The 22,139-nt window shown below is 38.2% G+C and overlaps 1 protein-coding gene across 3 annotated transcripts; it reads left to right on the top strand.

The window, feature by feature from the left end:
* The first annotated feature begins 707 nt into the window (after nucleotides 1-707).
* On the top strand, nucleotides 708-20,739 carry IFNGR1 (interferon gamma receptor 1). Of its 3 annotated transcripts, XM_077998269.1 has the most exons (9): nucleotides 708-886; nucleotides 4,963-5,001; nucleotides 6,238-6,318; nucleotides 11,069-11,183; nucleotides 12,025-12,197; nucleotides 13,821-13,993; nucleotides 14,651-14,837; nucleotides 17,503-17,630; nucleotides 19,582-20,739. In XM_077998269.1, the coding sequence occupies exons 3-9, from the start codon at nucleotides 6,279-6,281 to the stop codon at nucleotides 20,185-20,187; spliced, it is 1,422 nt and encodes a 473-aa protein (XP_077854395.1). In that variant the 5' UTR covers nucleotides 708-886; nucleotides 4,963-5,001; nucleotides 6,238-6,278; the 3' UTR covers nucleotides 20,188-20,739.
* Nucleotides 20,740-22,139: the final 1,400 nt, after the last annotated feature.

The following is a 22,139-nucleotide window of genomic DNA, read 5'->3' as shown; positions in this document are numbered from 1 at the left end:
TTTTTACAAAAGGTCATGATACTCAGAATTGAAGCCCGTGAGATCATTAGACATATGCATGTTTGAGCACAAGCGCTGAATGATTTAGCAACGTGACTGCAGTGGAATGGGAGAGATGCAAAATAACAGACAAACCCAGAGAGGTAAGAGAGCAGACCTCTTCATGAGAGGCTGCCTAATAAACTGATTTGACACTGAATTGCTGAGAAGGTAATGCAAATAGTTTTTTTCTCCAAGAACAAAGTAGTTCTTGGCCAAGCCGATTTGATTTGGGCTGTAGGAACCTGCACAAACCACTTCACTAGCTAAGTCTTAGGTTCCCCAAATGAAAAAGCAGGGACTGGAAATGGCTTTTGAAGTCTCTTTCTTTTCTAAAAATGTCAGGCTCCAAGACACCCAGGTGAAGTCTAAGAGTTAGTAAAACAAGGATTGTGGCTCGGCTGTGGCCTAATGCAAACTTTCGCAACCCCAGGATACTGAAAAAAACTGGAAGAAGAATTGCAGAATGAGGTGCCAGGCTGAAAGACCTTAACCTTTGCACTCAAGTTCCTCCCACACCGAGAAACCCAGGTCCCGACCGCAGGGCGCCCTGCTCACGGCGGGGTGTGGCGCCTGAGTCCGCCTCCTGAGTCCGCCTCCTGCGGCTTCCCAGACTTGGCTCCGCCCACGCCCTGGTCCAGCCTCCTGCCGCAGCCGACACAGACCTCGGTGACGGAAGTGACGCAAGGCGGAGGCTGTAGGGCCGCGCCGGGCCCGGTCCGCCGTAGCTGTGGGTTGGGGCCGGCGTCCGTCGGTAGCAGCATGGCTCTCCTCTTTCTTCTGCCCCTTGTCATGCAGAGTGTGAGCAGGGCTGAGATGGGCACCGCGGATCTGGGGCCGTCCTCAGGTACCGTCGCTCGCGGCAGGGCTGCGGCCGGGTGGGGACGAGAGGGAGGGCGGGATCCGCCCCAGCCGAGAAGCCCCGCCCTGCTTCTCCGCGGTCGCCCTTTCTCGGGACCCCTGCGTCGGGCCCTGAGCGGGCGACGGGGAGGCGAGGTTGGGTCGCGACACTGGGGCCCAGTGGTTTGCACTCGTCAGTTCCCTGGTTGCCGCCACAACAAATCACGCCGCTTGTTTTTCTGACTCTTGTAATCCACTTTTAAATATGATTGTGCGCTGCAGAAGGACGTTGCCGGTCAATGTGGACCAGCGTGGTTTCATAAAATTATAATATCGTTTTCTTACTGTACTTTTTTTATGGTTAGATACGCAGATACTCACTAGTGTGCTACGGTTGCCTGCAGTGTTCGGTGCAGTGACAGGCTGTACAGGTTCATGCCCTAGAGCAGTAGGCTGTGTCATCTGGGGTTGTGTCAGTGCGCTACTGCCCGAAGAAATTGCCTAAGGGGACATTTCTCCATTTCTCAGAACAGATCTCCATCGTTAAGTGACGCATGACTGTGAATGTCCTGATCAGCATGTGACATCGTGGTCTCAGTTCGTGGCTTAAATACTTCTTACGGGGGAGACTCAAAGTGCTTAGAGTAGGAGAGTATGCATTCTGTCGCCAGCTGAGGAGTGAGTGGCAGCTGAGAAGTGGCCACTCTCAGTCTGGAAGTGGTGGATTGCCGGCACTCACTTGCAGATTTGGCAATAGGTCTCTTCGTCTGGGTTTGTTCTTCAGAGCATTTTATTTCCACCTGCTTATTGACATTTCCTAGGAAACAAATGTTGAGGATGGCTTTTCTGAGTGCAGAGTAATTGTGATTACGAGCTCCAGAGAAATCAGTAAACCTTTTCAATTCAGTTTTCTTTTTTATTATATTATGATTTATGATTCATACGGACTTTGAAAGGTCCACGTTTTGGTTCTGTGTTCACAACAATCTTCTAGAGTAGGCGTTATTTATCTCTCTATGAATGAGAAATTGAGTTGCGGAGAGGCCTGCCCAACTGGCAGAGAAGTCATAGCCACTCAGTGGGGAGCTGCTTAGTTTGGCTCCAGAGTCCAAGTTCTTAACTGCTCTGCCGGGCTCAAGTCAGTCATCCACAAGGGCAGTTGCAGTACTTTGCCGGAAGAGCTTGCACTTAGGCACAGACTAAAGGAAAGCAAGCTGGGGTGCTTGTCTCTCTTAGGGAAGTCAGCAAAGACTTAACAAAGGTGACCCCAGTGTTGGAACCAGAGGTGCAGAGACTGAGGTGCAGAGGTGTGATGGCATGTTGAATTCGTGGAATATTAAGCGTTTTATTATAAACTGTGTGTGAGAGCTTACAAGGGGAGATAGGTTAGGTGGAGAAGTACGAACCAAATAATGAATTGCCATATTGTGTACCAGCAAGAAACCCAGCTTTATTAACTTAAGCAAAAAGAGGAATTTATTGTCTCAGAAAAACCAGAGTTAAACAGAAAATTAGAGATGCCAGGTGGGTCTCAAGAAGCTAGAACCAGGAACCCAAACTGCTAGGACTCTCCATTTCTTATTTCTGACTGTTGGCATTGACAGCTTTCCACACTTGGCAGGAATCATGGATTCTGACAGCTTCTGGGTTTTGACATCTTGCAGCCTCCGCCATCCTAACAAAATCCCAGGGAAAGGCTCTGATTTGCCCAGCTAGGTTCAGGTGCCAGCTTGCATGGGAAGGACATTCTCGTAAAGGGTGAGGTTGGGTTACCAGAAGAAGCGGAATGGCGTGCCTGAAAGAAGTACAGGTGTTGAGCCAACAAAATAATACACCCACTATGCCTTGCTGAAGTCAGTCATTATTTACTAATGCTGACATCATTGGATTATCAATTACAAAGGGAAATGATTTAATGCAGAATCAGACATGCCATTTAGAAAGACCAGTCATCTTACAAAGTAGTTTGAGGGTAAACACAAGGCCCATTAGGAGGCTGCTGCTTAAGTTGGAGTCAATGAGAAGTAGTTTTAAGTGGAGAAGAGGACAGTTAGAAGAACATTTAGAAGGAAGAGTTAGTAGCCCTCTGACTGGATGGCAGCAGAGAAAGAGGATAATGCTAGCTCAGGCATAGCATAAAAGCAAGTGCCAGGCCCTTCCTTCTGAGTACGGAGCGCTCCTAAGCATGTAACCCTTATGAGTGCACAATTGCACGTCCTTGTAGCCTGCCCTGGGAGGAGGATTTTCTGTCTGCCTCCCGTGGGAAGATCAACTTCAGCCTTCCATATTCTGCAGAAACTTTAGAATTTGTCTCTGTACCTCTGGTTCTAAAACTGGGGTCACCTTTGTGAAGCCTTTCCTGACTCTTCTAGCAGAGACAGGCACCCCGGCCCTGCTTTTCATTAGTTTTAGTGAGCCCTCCTTTTAAAGTGCATTTCTAACACATTTCTCTAGATTTTTCAGTGCATTTTTTCTAGATTTTGTTGTGTTCCCTGTTCTTTTAAAGTTAATTTAAAACACAAAATCTCCAAAGTAGGAAGAAACCCACAATGCTCTGGCTCTTGCTTAGCTTCCCAGCCTTATTCTTACTGTTGCTGGGCTTGACTCTATAAAAGTTCATCTTAGATGAGAGGGCCTGGTAAGAACAGGGAAGCAGACAAGAGAATATAGTGATATAGTCAGTCTCCAGGAAATCCAAGTGTTTAGGAATGTATTGTGTTACATTCATGGGCTTTTCATTAATACTTCTTAAGTGAAAATGAAATCGGTATGTGCCACTTAATCAGTAGTATTTCACTCTTCATACACTTTTACACATAAAAGTAGTATATATATTTTTAAGTGAATCAGGGTGTGCCACTGGCTTTCTTCATCCAGATGGGTGTCCCATTCTGAGTAATAGCTGAAGAGCTAGGCTGGACTTTACACCAACCTCAAGGCTCTTCACTGACCTTGCACAGTTTATCAGCTATGCTTCCTACTAATTATCTGACTTTAGGATAAAGCCTTGAGTACTGTTTAAATTTTTCACTATTTCTTTGGATTCTATAGTTATTTCCGAGATTCAAAATACACAGGATAATACATTTTAATTATATTTATTGAATAGGGTATTAAATTTTCTTTTTCACTTTATTCTGATTCATGATTCATACAGACTTTGAAAGGACCACATTTTGGTTCTATATAAAAGAAAACCTAGGCTGGGAGCAGTGCCTCATGCCTGTAATCCCAGCACATTGGCAGAAGGATCACTTGAGCCCCGAAATTCAAGACCAGCCTGGGCAACATGACAAAACCCCATCTATACAAAAAAATACAAAAATTAACCCTGTGTGGTGGCATGTGCCTGTAGTCCTAGCTACTGGGGAGGCTGAGGTAGGAGGATCACTTGAGCCCAGGAGGTCGAGGCTGCGGTGAGCCATGATTGCACCACTGCACTCCAGCTTGGGCAACAGAGCAAGACTCTGTCTCATCTGTGTGTGTGTGTGTGTGTGTGTATGAAAACCTAAAGAAAAGTAATAGTTTTAAACAGCTGTCTTACAAAATTTGGCAGCATACCAATAGTGCAGTTGTTTTACAAACTAGATGAGTAATTAATGGTTCAATTTTGAGTGAACAAAGAATCAGAATGAGGTTTGAACCAGAATGAAGTGAATTCCTAACAAAGGAATTTACTTGTAATTTTCTTACTAAAGGGGTATCTTTATTTTAGATTATCCTAATGCATAGTAATCAGAATACTAGGTATCTGTTTAAGTCTCGGGCATTTTTAAGAAATTATTCATTTTAATACATTGTTCGACTTTTGCAGTGGCCATAATTGTGATAATGTAATAAAATCAGGAAACATTACTTGAAACAGATGCTTGTGAAGTCACCAGAAAATAGTCTTCTCCAATTCCAGTTTAAATATGGAGGTTATTTACCCCTTATTTTATTAAACGATCACAAAGATGTTGGAAGCATTTTTCTTAATTAAAACCAACAAAACTTTGCATATTGTCAAGTCGTTACGTAACTTCTCTAAGGCTTTGTTTTCTCGTTGGTAAAATATGTATGATAACATTGTCTCCCTCACAGGATGGATGTGATGAATATCTGAGGTAATGCATTAAAAAGGTGAGCACATTTTGTGTCTTGTAGTAAATACTTAATATTTTAGGGATTATTCAATAATGTGCATTATTATTTTAACAACTATATCTTTAAACATTAAATTCCCTTAGTCTTATGTGAGAAATTGCGTTGGCTTTTAAAAAGACAAACTTGACCAGATCAGTATGAGAAACTTAAAATAGGCTCAGCATCTAACTCATTCTTCCATCTCTTCCAGCAGACAAAAATAGTTTTTTTTTTTTAGTAGACTGGAAAAGCCTGCATTGTTTTTTCATTTCTTAAACTATTTCTCAATTCAGAATGAGTTAGTCCAAAAGACAAGTAGTATTGAGAAATGACTTCTCTCAGGGACTAGATGGGTCTGGTCCAGTCATAACTAATGCTAGGCCAAACCCAACTAGATTAAATTGGATAAATAGGAGTAAGAATAAAGTCCTGGATTTCAAGTCAGAAAAGTGGCTGAGCAGATATTTATTGGATAAGCCCCAACTTGGTGGTGGTGTGAGGGAAAAACATAGGGGAGGTTAGTTACTTACAAGTTCACTGCAGGCCACTATGTGTTATGCCTGGCTCTTTAAAAAGAAAAATTTCAATTAGAAGATTTCAGTGAACACCTGAAACATCACATGCAAGAATTCCCAAAATGTCCTACTCAGCTTAAACCTGGGGGATGCGGCTCCTTGCTAAGGTGAAAGTTGGAAAGCATTCAGAAAAATAGTCATTTTATCAGCACCGGAAGCCATTCAGGAGGTAGATTGTAATCAAATATATTCTGACAAAAATACAAAGGCCTTGATTTGGTACTTTTCATTTATTCGGTGTGGATTTCTTATGCTGGTTCTGTTTGCCATGCAGATGAAACCTTTGTGACAGTCCCCATTCCTGTCCCTGTATCTTTAACATGGAGAAGGTGTTAGATCTTTTCTGAGGGTTGTTCTTTCAGAAAAGATCCAGATGCTTTAATTTGAAACATTTGTTTTTGAGTTGTAGCGTCAGATGACTTAAAATCCAGAACAACAGTTTACTTCATCCTCACTTCCTTATGCTTCTCAGTGTGCTCTTCCATGAAAGAGGTTGGTGAGCAGGTTGTCGGATGATTTCTGTAGAGTCCATAGCCCCGTTCCACCATAGGTGTACATAACTTTTATACAGTCTTTTGACACTAGTGTGTTAAGATGGGTGATGAACTCCTCGGGCTGTCGTGTTTTGAAGAGACACAGATGCTTTTGGTGGTTACAGGACGGAGCACAGGTAGCAGCCCTGGTTCCTGTCACCCATGTATGCGGAGGAAATGGCCAGTGTCCTCAGACTATACTGCAGGTATCTGGAGTTTGCCATCCACCCTACATTCACCAACATTTATTGCAGAGCTATCACGACTGCTGTGTTTTGGTCCTTTGTGACATTCTTATTGTCCTATCGGTAGCACTGCTCTATATCACCTGCTGATCTTCACTGCTCCTTTATTTTGTCTCTCTTTTTTCATATCCTGTCTCTTCTGGCTTATCAGCTGTCTGAGGAAACAGTTGGCTTTAACCAGGGCCCTCCTTTTTTTCTGCATTGTAATTAAAGTGTTAGGAAAAACAAATTCTTCTCTCCTGTGTTTGGTTTTCTTAAATTCTTAGCTGTGAGTTGTACAGGAGTTCTGGGAATTAGATCTTAAAATACCTAAAGTTTACTCCGGATAGTATGCAGATGTAATACATTAAATAATTCTGAGCCCGTTTCCAAAAGCAACATGAGCTACACAAAACTATCTATCTTGGCATTTTCAAGAGATGAGAAAATCTGTAAGATGATCTTATTTCATGAAATCACTCTGGTAAGATCTTTTCTTAAGCCCCAGAGATAATAATACTCTTTTGCTATTTCTGCATATATTTTTATTTACATAGTATAAATATATTAGAAGTTTATTGTAAGCCTTAATTAATTTAATCTGAATATATAACAATTTAAACCTCACATTACAAAATTCTGAAGCTTAAGAAAACTGCTTATGTCTGTCATCTTATTTTGGCAAATAATATTTGACAAAAAGTAATATTTGGCAAAACAAAGGCAGATGTCTCATAACCACGTAGTTTCTCCTCTGGTAGCATTAAAAACCACAGGTTACATCTTTTGGGTGTACGTTTTTCTTTTAACCTAGTAGTAATTTCTTTTTCTATAAATCATTAAAATCTTTTCTTCCTACCACCTGTCTGTCTTGCTTTGAAAGCTATGATTTAAGTCCTTGTCCTAGTCTAACCATATCAGGCTTTTACTTAAATTATAGGAAACATACTTTGGTTCCCATTAAAAACTAATCTAATGCTGCACAAGCCTCCTCCTGTTTGTAGTTTTCCATTGTGTGATTCAATAGCCCCTTCCTAAGTACAAATGCACTTTTTTTGATATTCTGGTATGCAGATTGACACATACAGGAATTTCAGGTTGAGTAGATACCGTTATAAAGCCATTCCTATTGGGAATAATTAAAAAGAAGGCCTTAGGCGGGGCCCAGTGACTCACACCTGTAATATCAGCACTTTGGGAGTCCCAGGTGGGCAGTTCACCAGGTCAGGAGTTTGAGACCAGCCTGACCAACATGGTGAAACCCCATCTCTACTAAAAATACAAAAATTAGCCGGGTGTGGTGGTGCACACCTGTAATCTCAGCTACTCAGGAGGCTGAGGCAGGAGAATCACTTGAACCCAGAAGGTAGAGGTTGTAGTGAGCAGAGATTGCACTCCAACCTGGACAACAGAGTGAGACTCCATCTCAAAAAAAAAAAAAAAAAAAGTGGAGGCATGGGGCTTAAAAGGAAGGGAAGGATTTCCAGTCTTGGAAACCAGAGGAATGGCGATCCTTGCTATGTAGTGGCAGAAAGCTGAGTGACACTGTAGCTTTCAGTGACACCAAAAGTAGAGAATGTCTGAGGAGTTGTGTGATCTAGCTCAGGAGGTTTCTAAGCAAAGTGCTGAAAGTGCCACCTGGTTTTTTTCTTGGGTCTTATGGTAACAGGTGAGCCTGCTCAATCATGGGAAGAACTGTTAAAAAGAAACCAGGACCACCTGGTCTGAAAATTCTCAGCCTCTCAAGAGGCAAAAAATGCCAAAATGAAGAAATGGCCTCTGAAGGAAGGCTCAGATTTAGTATGAGTTTTCTTAGCATCAAGTACCTCTCTTTTCTGGTTGAAAAAGTGTGTTTATATGTGTGATTATTATTTGATATTAATGTTGATTGAACCCAGGTGAAGAGGAGTGACTTATTACTACCTAAAATATGGATTATGAAGTATTTGAGTTGTTTCAGGAGGTTGAGATGCAAGCATGTGATAGAAAAAAGATGCTCTTAAGGAAGCCTCAGTATACCCTGCTATGAATAGCCATGGGAACTCTACAAAAAACAAAGAGCCAAGGCTACTCTGGCGAGAGCAGTGCTGTTGGAATCACCTACAAGGAAGTTGCTTAGAGAACCAGAGATGGCAGGTACCAACAGCCTTCAGCAGCACTTCTGGAAGCAGAAGGAGAAAAACTAGGTGTCTGGTCACTGGCCACAAAAAGGTCAAGTTAGTAGTATGAAGTATTTGAATCTTCAGACCCTCCCAGCTTTATCATCTCAACCTTTTGGCCCAAATTATTACACCATTTTGGTAAATAATATAGAAGTTAGATATTTTGGCAGTAACCAAATCTATTCATTTGTTTGAGGGGAGCCATGAAATATACTGGTTTACTGTAAAGCATTCTGTTTTTAAGTTAGTTTTTCCTCATAATTTTTTTTTTTAAAGAAGAACACTTAAATTGTAAACATAAAGCAGGGTTTCTCAACCTTGGCACTACTGGCATTTTGGGCTATATTATTTTTTGTTGTGGAGGCTGTTCAGTGCATTTTAGGATATTTAGCAGCACACTTGGTCTCTGCCCTCTAGATGCCAGCAGTACCTACCCCCCGCATTTCTTCTCCAGGTTGTGAGAGCCAAAAATGTCTACCGACATTGATTGCCTGTCTCCTGGGCAACAAAATCACTTCCCACAGAGAACCACTGCAATAAAGGAAAAAATAATCAGAAAAAGAAAATAATAATGATGATAGCATTTAATGGTTCATTAGTGCCAATTATTTACCTAAATAACTCTTGATCCATGTTCTGCTTTGAAAATATAATATGTATGTTAAATAACTGTAAATTAAGGCAATATACCAGTTTGGTCTTGAATATTAGAATTTTTGTTTCGGGGAAAATATAGATTTTCCCTTCATCAGTAAGCAAATATCTTAGGGATATGAAAGTAACACCTCACTTGAAAGATCAGGAAATCTGAAGTATTTAGCAGTGTGGCCAAGAAAGAACCCAAGTTTATTAATGTTTGACCCAGGGAGTATTTTTCTTATTTAAGCAGTCTGCTTGATATAAATAATCATTATCATCCAAGGCACTTTGAAAAAATAGAAACTTCTGTCCCTCTCTCAATTTTTGAGGATGATTATAAGTTATGTTTGGAAGCCACTGTTCCTGTCCACATTGCCATTCATTTATTTGTTTTAATTATATAAGTAAATCATGTTTAAAAGAATGTTCCAGCTAGGTGAGATTGAATAACCATAAATTTGGGGTCACATCGCTAACTGTATACATTCATGTTTATAAAGAAGTGAAGGGAGAAAGGAGAAGTGTATGTGTTCAGTTTTCCAAGGGGTGTTGGATAACAACCTTTTACACTGAACAGTGGGGAAAAATGACTACCTTTTTTTTTTTTTTTTTTGGTCTTTTTTAAGAGAACTGAATGCAGTGGCACAGTCACAGCTCACTGCAACCTTGACCCCCTGGGCTCAAGCAGTCTTCCTCAGCCTCCCAAGTAGCTGAAACTACAGGCACAGGCCTCTTTACCTGGCTTATTTTTTAATTGTTTGTGGAGATGGGGTCTCCAACTCCTGAGCTCAACAGATCCTCCCACCTCAGACTCCCAAACTGCTGGGATTATAGGTGTGGGCCACCGCACCTGGCCTGTGACTATTTTTAATGACTAGATTTTGGTAGTGTCTGATTAGATGTTAAAATGACTTCTGTCTGTCCTCTTGCATGACTCTTTCAAGTCTTATCAACAGATGTTTTCTGAAAGGTTTAAAAGAGTGAAGGCAAGAAGAAATGTTGGGTATGTTTTGTAAAAAGCCCTGCACACCCCAGAGAGCAGAATGTTTATGAAATGAAGGTGTGGCTCCATTATTCAATCTTTAGGTATCTATTCCTGTACTACAGAAAAAGTGTTGAAGGCATAATAGTATTATGTGTAGAGTTGAGAGGTTGGTGGTATTTTAGAGGCCATCCTTAGTGTAGCCAGTTCCTCTGTAGACATTTGTATTAGTTTGTTTTCATGCTGCTGATAAAGACATACCCAAGGCTGGGAAGAAAAAGATGTTTAACTGGACTTACAGTTCCACATGGCTGGGGGGCCTCAGAATCATGGCAAGGGCGAAAGGCACTTCTTACATGGTGGCAGCAAGAGAAAAATGAGGAAGAAGCAAAAGCAGAAACCCCTGATAAACCCATCAGATCTCTTGAGACTTATTCACTATCAAGAGACTAGCATGGGAAAGACCAGCCCCTGTGATTCAATTACCTCCCCCTGGGTCCCTCCCACAACATATGGGAATTCCGAGAGATACAGTTCAAGTTCAGATTTGGATGGGGACACAGCCAAACCATATCAATGTTGAATACAATCTGCAGTATCAAATATTGAAAAGTCTAGTGATGAAATGAGGATGATTATTACAGTAGTCAGTGCATTTGATTATAAAACTTCTATCATATTATGAGAATTTATTGCTTCATGATGTATTTGTGTTTCCTTTATATTGCAATGTTTCCATAATTTAAAATGAATCAGAATTCTTTATAGATTTTTCAATAAAATTAACTTCTGGATATCTACTCTTAATTTAAATAATTTTGGTATCCTGGTGAATTCTGCTTTTCTTCAAATATACGTATCTGACTAATGTGGCATCTTACAATAAGGTTTTCCAATATTAATGTTAGTTTCTTACAACTGTCCATTTTACTTTTTTATTCTCTTACAGTGCCTATACCAACTAATGTTACAATTGAGTCCTATAACATGAACACCATCGTATATTGGGAGTACCAGAACATGCCACAGGACCCTGTTTTTACCGTAGAGGTAAAGAACTATGGGTGAGTGTCACTCTTTGATTTATCCATTTTTGTTTAGGTCCTTGCAAATTCCGCAACTGTGTTCTGCTTTCATCATCCTTCCCACGTGGCAAAACATCCTGAACTGCTTGTAGATGTCCAAAAGTGCTAAAGATGTAAATTCTTTGCCAGATATTCTTGCCTCTTATTTCCTCTTCCTTATCAGTATTGAAGTAGAGAAGTATCACTAAACTGAGATTAGCATGACAAATAAAGCTAATAGTTACAGTGAAACCCCGTCTCTACTGAAAAATACAAAAAATTAGCCGGGCATGGTGGCGGGCGCCTGTAGTCCCAGCTACTCGAGAGGCTGAGGCAGGAGAATGGCGTAAACCCGGGAGGCGGAGCTTGCAGGGAGCCGAGATCACACCACTGCACTCCAGCCTGGGCGACAGAGCGAGACTCCGTCTCGTAGTTAGTATGTTGTCTTCCTATAGTGTATGTAGTTTTTAGTAGAACAATATAAATTTCAAAAAACTTTTTTGACAACTGTTAGTTTTTGTAATGTGCTTAGTCCTATAATTAACATGTATATTAATGGAATTTAGAGTTGTTTAAAAAAGCAGATTTTTAAAAAATTGAATGTGGAATGTGGCTTGCATACGTCTTACATTTTGAATTGAGCCTCTTTACTGTAACGGAGTTTGTAGTTCTTCTAACTAAAGAGTAAGGGCTTCCTACTTTCTTTAGCGTCTCCATCCTATTCTTACTCTGCTCTTTCTACTGCTTTGTGCTGTGAATAAAAAGCAAAGCACAGACAGAAATGGTTTGAGTTTATTTAATAACAGTAAAAGTTATCTTCACATTTCTTAATTCTTTTTAGTGTTAAGAATGCAGAATGGATTGATGCCTGCATCAGTATTTCTCATCATTATTGTAATATTTCTGATCACGTTGGTGATCCATCAAATTCTCTTTGGGTCAGAGTTAAAGCCAGGGTTGGACAAAAAGAATCTGCCTATGCAAAGTCAAAAGAATTTGCTGTGTGCCGAGATGGTGAGTAGAATGTGTACACATGTAAATTTTAAATTGGAAAATATACATGTCTTCTATATATTTGCTTTTATTAGCAGTTGCTGAAAATTATCACAGTGCTTAAGAAGCACTTGGAGGTATTTAGAGAGTACAGGTTGAGCATCCCAAGTCTGGAAACCAGAATGCTCCAAAATCTGAAATTTTTTGAGCACCAGCATGGCACTCAAAGGAAATACTCATTGGAGCATTTTGGATGTTCAGATTTGGAATGTTCACCTGGTAAGTATAATGCAAATATTCCAGAATCCAGAAAACAAAAACTCAGAAACCGAAAACATTACTGGTCTCAAGCATTTCGGATAAGGGATACTCAACCTGTATCCTCCTCCCCTTCTTTCAAGCCCCACAAAATAGGGCTAACAGGTGGCCATCACTTTGCTGCTTCTATGCTATGACATTTCCACTTCATACAATTATGGGTCTGTGCTGCCCAGCGGTCCCCTGCACCACCCTTGCCCTTCCCATCTTTTGTCATTCATTTGTAAGTTATATTCACTAAGGACTTTGGCAGCTAACTCTTATTCTTAATGCCCGGGGAGCTTGAATACCACCTTAATACATTTAAAATTTGCAGAGTTCCCTATTCTCTTCAGCCACGGTGATTTTCAGGTCTTCACTCTTCCAGCATCCCACTCCCATAGTGTACCTGATGTTTGCTGTCACCTCAAACTCCTGAATCTTTAGTGCCAGTTCCTGTTTTCGAACTATGACATCCTGCCTTAGCTCTCAGACCCTCACTCCTGGGTGAAAGACACCTTTAGTCACTTGACTCCTCCCTGGTCTTCTAGCCCCTGGGTCCCTTTCCTTCTAGCCTCACTTCCTTGCTCTGCTCCTGCCTTTCAGATTGTGCCTCTTTGGTCTCTTCTACAGGCTGTTCCTCTCCTTGCCCTTTAAATACTTTTCTTCCCCAGAGTCCACACTTTTGTCATCTGATTACCACACCATCTGCATGTTAGATTTTTTTCCATATAGATTTATCAAGGGCCTACTATGTGCCGGAAAGTATACCGGGCCCTGAGGATACAGTAATGCGTTAAAAACAGACCTGCCTGGCACACAGTGGTACACAGTAATATGTGAAGACTAGATAAATGGTTCACCAACAAAGTCTCAAACATCAAAGACCTAATAAACATTTATGGAGTAAGTTCTCATCTTTCACAGTAAAAAGTTTTGGTGAGGGAAGGTAACTAATGCCATTTCTGAAGCGTTTCTTAGAAACCAGGCTTCTTAATCCACAGAAGCAAAGATAAAGGAAAAATTACTTAATAGAGTTTATATTATGTGAAGTCTTTTTTAAACCAAAGTTTATAACTATTTTTGTTTATAACTAGAAATGAAATTAAACTGCTAAAGAGGCATTTAGATTAGATAAGAGTACTTATTTCCTAAGATTTATGAAACATTTGTTTATAAAGGACACTGAGACTATCTTCTAGATATTTGTGGAGTGGTTTAAATGTGGTCCTGCTTTAGAACAACCAGAACAAAAAAAGAATAGGCTGATTGACAGATTCTGGTAATTTTATGAAAGTACCATGAAGTTCCAAGTACTTATTATACTTTCTCCTCCTCCTTCCCCAGGAAAAATTGGACCACCTAAACTGGATATCAGAAAGGAGGAGAAGCAAATCATCATTGACGTATTTCACCCTTCAGTTTTTGTAAATGGAGAAGAGCAGGAAGTCGATTATGATCCAGAAACTACCTGTTACATTAAGGTGTACAATGTGTATGTGAGAATGAACGGAAGTGAGGTATGTGTTTCTATTTCACATTTTTCATAATGGAAATTCTTGTGTAGCTAGCAAAAGTTGTTTCTTTCTGTAATGTAATGAAAATACAATGCTTATAAATATTCAAGCAAGACTCACAGATCATAGATTTTGATAAGAAAAAAATATGTGAATGCTATTAAAGCAAAAATGATACGGAGTTAGTCACTAACACTGACTACATGAATACATTTACGTTTTTATTTGCTTCACTTAGCAGAACAGCTCTAATCTAGGATTTTTCCCAGTACACCTCCATTGTTCCACTGGTAAAATGAGGATTTTCTTCCTCATTGGCAGTGATGTAAAGTAATATTAATACTTCTGTTTCTCACCAGCTAAGTTTCTGGACAAATGAGTAGGACAAATGAACATTTGTTAGTTTAACAACTAACAATAAACATTCCTGCAATTTGAGTTTTTAAATTAACTGTCTTTATAAGGAATATAACAGATGCATAGTATCGTGCTATGTTGAAGTAACAAATTGACTTATTGATATCAAAGCTATTTTTAGACAGGTTCAAATCAGTCACATATGTTTTCTTCAGTTGTTTGACCAGGACTAGTATGGTGATTTTTTTTTTAATGCAGATTAAAAGAAGCTGTGCATTTTCGCTGTTTTCTTTTTCCATCTAGATCCAGTATAAAATACTGACGCAGAAGGAAGATGATTGTGACGAGATTCAGTGCCAGTTAGTGATTCCAGTGTCCTCACTGAATTCTCAGTACTGTGTTTCAGCAGAAGGAGTCTTACATGTATGGGGTGTTACAACTGAAAAGTCAAAAGAAGTTTGTATTACCATTTTCAATAGCAGCATAAAAGGTAAATTCTTGCCATTTTTTTTCTAAATATAGAGGGAGCAGTAACTAAAACAGGATCATGTGAGGAAAGCAAACTCATTTGCAGTTTCAAAAGATCTGTTTTAACAATATTCAGTTCCATTAGTTCCATTCCTTAGAAAAGTTCAAAATTAAAAATAAAGCAGTTTCTCACACATTAAAAGATACAGAACAACCAATTTGGAAAGCCATGTGATGGCCCCTTGACCCAGGAAAGAAAAAAAATATAATAAGTACATAAAACTGCACAAATGTTTGCATTTCAGGATTATGAATTATAAGTCAGTTTGTTACTTCACCATAGCAAGATGTTATGAATCCACTAAAATGTTCTCTATGGGGATTGTAATTTAAAGACTGAAGAGCAGGAACGCTCATTGATTACAACTGTATGATGTGGACTGGACAAAGACTTGTGGTTAATATCCAGAAAGCTTTATAGATGGGTTTAAATAATAAATAATGGATCATTTTTATGGCATTTTACAATAATTAATTTTATTTCATCTTTTAATATGGGGGGTTGGGAGGTAGAGATATATATGTTAGAACTTGAACTTTAGAACTGTTACTCTCAGGTGTCAGGTATCTTAAAGAAGTTTGGGCTTTTCTTTGTAGTTATGAAATGTAAGTGTTCATTATAGATAATTTATAAAATATGAAAAGCCAGAAGAAAATAAAATGATCTGTAGTTTTACCATGCAAAAGTACCCCATTACTCACAGTTTGATATTTTCTTTAGTTTTTCTACATAGACATGATCATATTGTATAGTATATATGATTTTGTTTATTGCTTTAAGCATATATTATAAATATTTTTCCATTTTATTTCAGATACTTCATTAATGTCTGTAGAATATTTCACTATATAAATTATGTATTTAATGTTTTATTGTTTTTGGACTTTTAAGAGTATAGGAGTTTTCACTATGACAACTCATGCTTTGATGATTATCTTTGTGTGTATGGGTGTATATATATACACACATGTATATGTGTGTATATATATAGATATATATACATTTTTTCTTAGGATTTTTTTAGAATATATTTCATAGGTTTAAAAATTTACTAAAATTTTATGATAAAAGTATATTTTCGAAGAATGGAAATATAGGCTGAAGAGTCAGAACAAACACCTAAAATTCAATAATAATAACTTCCAGCCATTATATGAAGGTTTCAAATAGGTGACTTAAAGCAGTGCAGTACATTTATGCTAATTTTCATTATGCTATTTGAAAAATAAAACCCTTCTTAATGCTCAAAATTTGAAATACTGCAAATGCCCCAGATTTGTTTTTAGCCTGAATTATAAACTGCACTGATAATATGGCCACACGGTAGCATCGCTGTGGCTCCTGAGCAGCAGCCCCTGCCTGCTTGCCTCAATGCCTTGCAGCCAGCACTTGCTCAGCCCATGGGACTTCTAACAACACTAAAGGGAGTGGTTTTGTAGTTATTTTTTACTTTTGTAATGATTTAACTTTTTTCACATCCTGTGATAAGCGTAATAGAAGCATTCATTAACTAGTAACTTCCATAGTTAGAAAATTCTAGGTAACAAAATGCCCTAAAGGAAGCCAGACATTGCCACAGTATGTTACAGTGCTGTTAATTGGAAGAGAGAACTATGAAAAAAAAAAATACTGAAGACTGTGCTGCAGAAATAAAAAGCAGCATTAGAGCAAAATACACAATGGTGATTCTAGATGTCTGTGCTTGGACACAGATCTTTCCTATTTTATATTATTTATGTCTGGTTTGTAATTAAGGGGACTTTATTCCTGTGCAACATTCCTGTGTGCATGTACATCTGTGAAGCTTTATAAGTATTTGCAGTCATGAAATAAATAAATGTAACAGAAAATTCTGAGGAGTGGGGGCTAAATCATTTTAAGAGCTATAAACACTGCCAGAATTTCTTTCTTTCTTTCTTTTTTTTTTTTGTTTTGTTTTTGTTTTTGTTTTTCTTGAAATGGAGTCTCGCTCTGTCACCAGGCTGGAGTCCAGTGGCACAATCTCAGCTCACTGTTACCTCCACCTCCTGGGTTCAAGTGATTCTCCTGCCTCAGCCTCCCGCATAGCTGGGAGTACAGGCGCACGCCACCACACCCAGCTAATTTTTGTATTTTTAGTAGAGATGGGGTTTCACCATGTTGGCCAGGATGGTCTCAATCTCTTGATCTCATGATCTCATGATCCGCCTGCCTCAGCCTCCCAAAGTGCTGGGATTACAGGCATGAGCCACCGTGCCCAGCTGCCAGAATTTATTTCTAAGGAGAGATATTTTTTAAATTCTTCTTTTGCATTTTTAACTGAAAGAAGTGCATAACCCTGGAAACATACTGTATGTAGGGCTGTAAGGAAATTATTGTGGAAAAGCTATTTTAACTATATTATGTCATAGCAGAATAGTCCCAGAAAGTTCTAGAATTGCAGAGCTGGGAGGAATCATATTGCTATCCAAGACAGATACCTAATTTTTTACTCAGAGTTCCTAACTTCTGCTTCCTTCAGTGTTCTTTAAAACTCTGGCCATATTCACTAATGTGTAAATCTATTCAAGAATGGCACTAAGACTTTTTGATAGACAATAGCAGTATTCCATCTTAATTGTAATTTGCAATTTCTGCCTTTTTTAAGGTTCTCTTTGGATTCCAGTTGTTGCTGCTTTACTACTCTTTCTAGTACTTAGCCTGGTATTGATCTGTTTTTATATTAAGAAGATTAATCCATTGAAGGAAAAAAGCATAATATTACCCAAGTCCTTGGTAATGTATTTAATTTTTTTTGTACACACTAAAAGGTTAACTTGAACCATTTTTGATAGTTTCTTAAATTATGTTTTTAAAGTGGAATGATATTCAACAGCATGTCACCTGCCATCAGTCAGTCTACCACACATCCAAAATGACATACTGTGTCTTTTGCTATGCAGCACGTTTTGTTTTGTTTTGTTTTGTTTTGTTTTAATTCTCAGGGCAGAAACACAGACAATTCTGTTAAAGATCTTAAAGTCTAGTGGAAAGAAAAGATAAGTATACATTGGATATATACAGTGTGATAGGTTCAAAGGTTTATACCTGAGCCTGTGAGGACTTTGTCCAGCTTTGGGATGGGGTTAGTCATGGCTTTTCCAGAGGCAATGCCTGAGCAGTCTTGAGAGACACACAGGAGTTTAGGCACTAGGGGACAGAATGTGCCGAGGTGCAGAGCCAAGAAAGCATGACTTTGAAAGATCTGCTAATATGGAAACACTTCATTATTGTTGGAGTATAAAAGGAAAGTTGGCCAAAAATGAGACTAACATAGGAGTTTGACGATTTCAGTGTCCAACATTTCAAAGCCTTTGATGAAAAGAACATTTAAAGGTAACAGAATAGTATCTATTTGAATCAAATATGACAGGAATAATATCTGTGATGCTCAAAGGGCACATTAAAATTTGCTATTAAAAAAACTACCTTTAAGTACAGTAGATAAGAACTCTCAATTAGTAGTCAACTCACAAATGAATTGTAATATTTTATTTTTTACTAGTAATTAAGCACAAAGCAATCTTGCAGTATGCCATTTTACACTAAAGAAGGAAAAAGAAACCGGGATATCCAGTAGTAGTAGGATAATGGGTAAATGCTGGTTAAAAGTAATCTAGCCCTGGTAAGAAGAAAAGCACACAGTGGGTATTCGGTGTAATAGTGCCATAAACATGCCATTTCTTCAATATAGTCACTCCACTCTTAAAAAATGTATTATAAGGAAATAATTTCATAAATAAAAAGATGTGCGGGATATTTAACATGTTGTATAGCTAGTAAAAATTGGAAACATTTCCACATCTATTAGAGAAATTATTTATCAGTATAAAGAAATAATATGAGCCACTAAAAATTACAATGATGAAGGCAAGTAATGAGAATATTAAGTAGATGTGCTCACTTTGCAGACATAATATGCATACATGTGGAAGATAATTGTATCTGGATTCTCTAGAGGGACAGAATTAATGGAATATATATATAAGTATCGAGATATATATATAAAGGGGAGTTTATTTAGTATTAACTCACACGATCAAAGGTCCCACAATAGGCCGTCTGCAGGCTGAGAAGCAAGGAGAGCCAGTCCAAGCTCCAAACCTGAAGAACTCAGAGTCCAATGTTCAAGGGCAGGAAGCATCCAACACGGGAGAAAAATGTGGGCTGGGAGGCTAAACCAATCTCTCTTTTCACATTTTTCTGCCTGCTTATATTCTAACCATGCTGGCAACTGATTAGATTGCGCCCACTCGGATTAACAGAGGGTCTGCTTTTCCCAGCCCACTGACTCAAATGTTAATCTCCTTTGGCAACACCCTCACAGACACACCCAGGATCAATACTTTGTATCCTTCAGTCCAATCAAGTTGACACTCACTATTAACCATCACAGTAACGTTTCAAAAAGCAACGTATATTAGTAAGATATCCTTGTGCACATGTACCCTAGAACTTACAGTATAATAATAATAAAAAAAGATATCTGATGGCTTTTTAAAAATGCTAAAACTTTGTTTTTAATCTTACTATGGTACCTTTCATTAAAAAGAAAAGGCAGCCATCTGATTCACCCGTTATCCTAAATGTGCCATTTGGTGGTCCATTACTTTAGACATTTGTTTTTTTGAGGGTAGGCACTTAAGCTTAACAATATTTTATCTTTAATCAATTTTTCTCCCCATAGATCTCTGTGGTAAGAAGTGCTACTTTAGAGACAAAACCTGAATCAAAATATGTATCACTCATCACATCATACCAGCCATGTTCCTTAGAAAAGGAGGTGGTCTGTGAAGAACCGTTGTCTCCAGCAACAGTTCCAGGCATGCATACCGAAGACAATCCAGGAAAAGTAGAGCATACAGAAGAACTTTCTAGTATAACAGAAGTGGTGACTACTGAAGAAAACATTCCTGACATGGCCCCGGGCAGCCATCTGACTCCAATAGAGAGAGAGAGTTCTTCACCTTTAAGTAGTAACCAGTCTGAACCCTGCAGCGTCGCTTTAAACTCCTATCACTCCAGAAATTGTTCTGATAGTGATCACTCCAGAAATGGTTTTGATACTGATTCCAGCTGTCTGGAATCACATAACTCATCTGATTCAGAATTTCCCCCAAATAATAAAGGTGAAATAAAAACAGAAGGACAAGAGCTCATAACAGTAATAAAAGCCCCCACCTCCTTTGGTTATGATAAACCGCATGTGCTGGTGGATCTACTTGTGGATGATGGCCGTAAAGAGTCCTTGATTGGTTACAGACCAACAGAAGGTTCCAAAGAATTTTCATGAGATCAGCTAAGATGCACCAACTCTGAAGTCTCATTTTCCTGGACAGTTTTCTGCTTTAATTTCATGAAAAGATTATGATCTCAGAAATTGTATCTTAGCTGGTATCAACCAAAGGGAGTGACTTAGTTTAGATAAAAGTGTAAAGAGGATGTGTGGCATTTTCAATTTTGGCCTGAAAACTACAAAGACTGTTTTTTTTTTTAAACAAAAAAAAGTAATTTATGACCCTTTACATCCAGATAGGTTAGCAGTAACAAGGAACAGTATCCAGTACTCCTTATTCCTAGGTGAGCAGGTGATGCCCCAGGGACCTTTGTAGCCACTTCACTTTTTTTCTTTTCTCTGCCTTGATATAGCATATGTTTTTGTAAGTTTTATGCATACAGTAATTTTAAGTGGTTAATTTCAGAAGAAATTCTGCAAGCTTTTCAAAATTGGACTTAAAATCTAATTCAAACTAATAGAATTAATGGAATATGTAAATAGAAACATGTATATATTTTTTATGAAACATTACAGTTAGAGATTTTTAAATAAAGAGTTTTAAAACTCGTTTTTATATTCATTTATTTAAGCACTTCGGCAGTCTTTCATAGTTAAGCAGAATATTTTTATATCCACTGCTTATTTCCATGCATTAATGCTATAGAATTATTTGCTAATCGTTCATATTTAATATTTAAAACAACCCTAAAATTAATATTTTTAGATGGTCCTTATAGGTCTATATTTCAGTGTTTAACACCCAGTGTGCATTACACTGTTCTAAGTGGTTTGAGAAGAAAAGACTTCGCTGTAGAGCACGTGAATTGAAGAGTCTAGCATAAAGGTGGTGGGCAGAGCCATGGAAATGGATGAAGGAACCTTGAGAATTACATGGTGTGGAAAGAATCCCCAGTGAGAGGCAAGCCAAGAGTTAATATATATGTTACACAAGGATTTATTGGAATTACTAAGAGGATAGAAATATTCAGAAATTAATATAAGTCTGTGAATTAATCCACCAAAAAAATGGAAATACCATTTACATGAGTAGCAAATCATATTTCTTTGGTTTCTGGAAAGATATTTCTCTTCACTTAAAAATGCAAATTACAAATGAGATACTATTAGTGAAAAAAGTAGTGGTGTGGTTTGCAGTGAAACTGATACAGTCACTTATTTTGGGGTAATGTCTTGTAAATTGCTTTTCAAACTGATATCCCCGTACATATCACATTCCACGAAAGTAAATATCCTTCAACGGACTTTGATCTCTTTTCTGGGAAAATTACCAAAAAAAAAAAAAGACTTTATATAAACAATGCATACATTAGAATGGGAAAAGCAAAAATATGAAAATAATTGAAATAGCCAAGGAAGAGGTAATATTTACTGCCCTCCAAAATAATTATACCAATGTGTACTCCCATCAAATGTGAATGAAGTACCTGTTTTTACACCCTAGCTAATTGACTGAAATAAGTCTTTAATCTCGGTAAAACACTTTATGCATTAAATGCATTTGCATTTCTTTAGTAAATTTGAGCATGTTTTTATATCTTATTTATATTTTCATGCCAACTCATCTTGTTCTTTGTCCGTTTTTTTATGGGCTGTTTATATCTTTCTTCCTACCCTTTATCTGCCCTGAGTTACAGATTTATTTTATAATTTCTTGCCTTTTGACTTACCACACAGATGTTTAAGATGTTTATAAAGTCAAATTTATTTCCTTGTGTTTTTAAAAAGCCCTTCCCCTTTGATGCAAGTTTTCACTCATGTTTTCTTCTGGTCTTTGGTGGTGATTGTTTTACATTTAATTCTTTTATCCATCTAGATTTTTTTTTTTTTCATATGAGGACAGAGATAGAGATCCAGCTTTATTATTTTGTTTTCGTTTCCTATGGCTGCCGTAATATATTACCACAAACTTGGGTGGCTTAAAACAACAGAAATTTGTTATCTCACAG

Source organism: Macaca mulatta, chromosome 4, assembly GCF_049350105.2.
Source record: "Macaca mulatta isolate MMU2019108-1 chromosome 4, T2T-MMU8v2.0, whole genome shotgun sequence".
NCBI classification, from domain to species: Eukaryota; Metazoa; Chordata; class Mammalia; order Primates; family Cercopithecidae; genus Macaca; species Macaca mulatta.
Note: the sequence above shows the minus strand (reverse complement) of the source record. Positions and strands in the feature narration are given on the sequence as shown.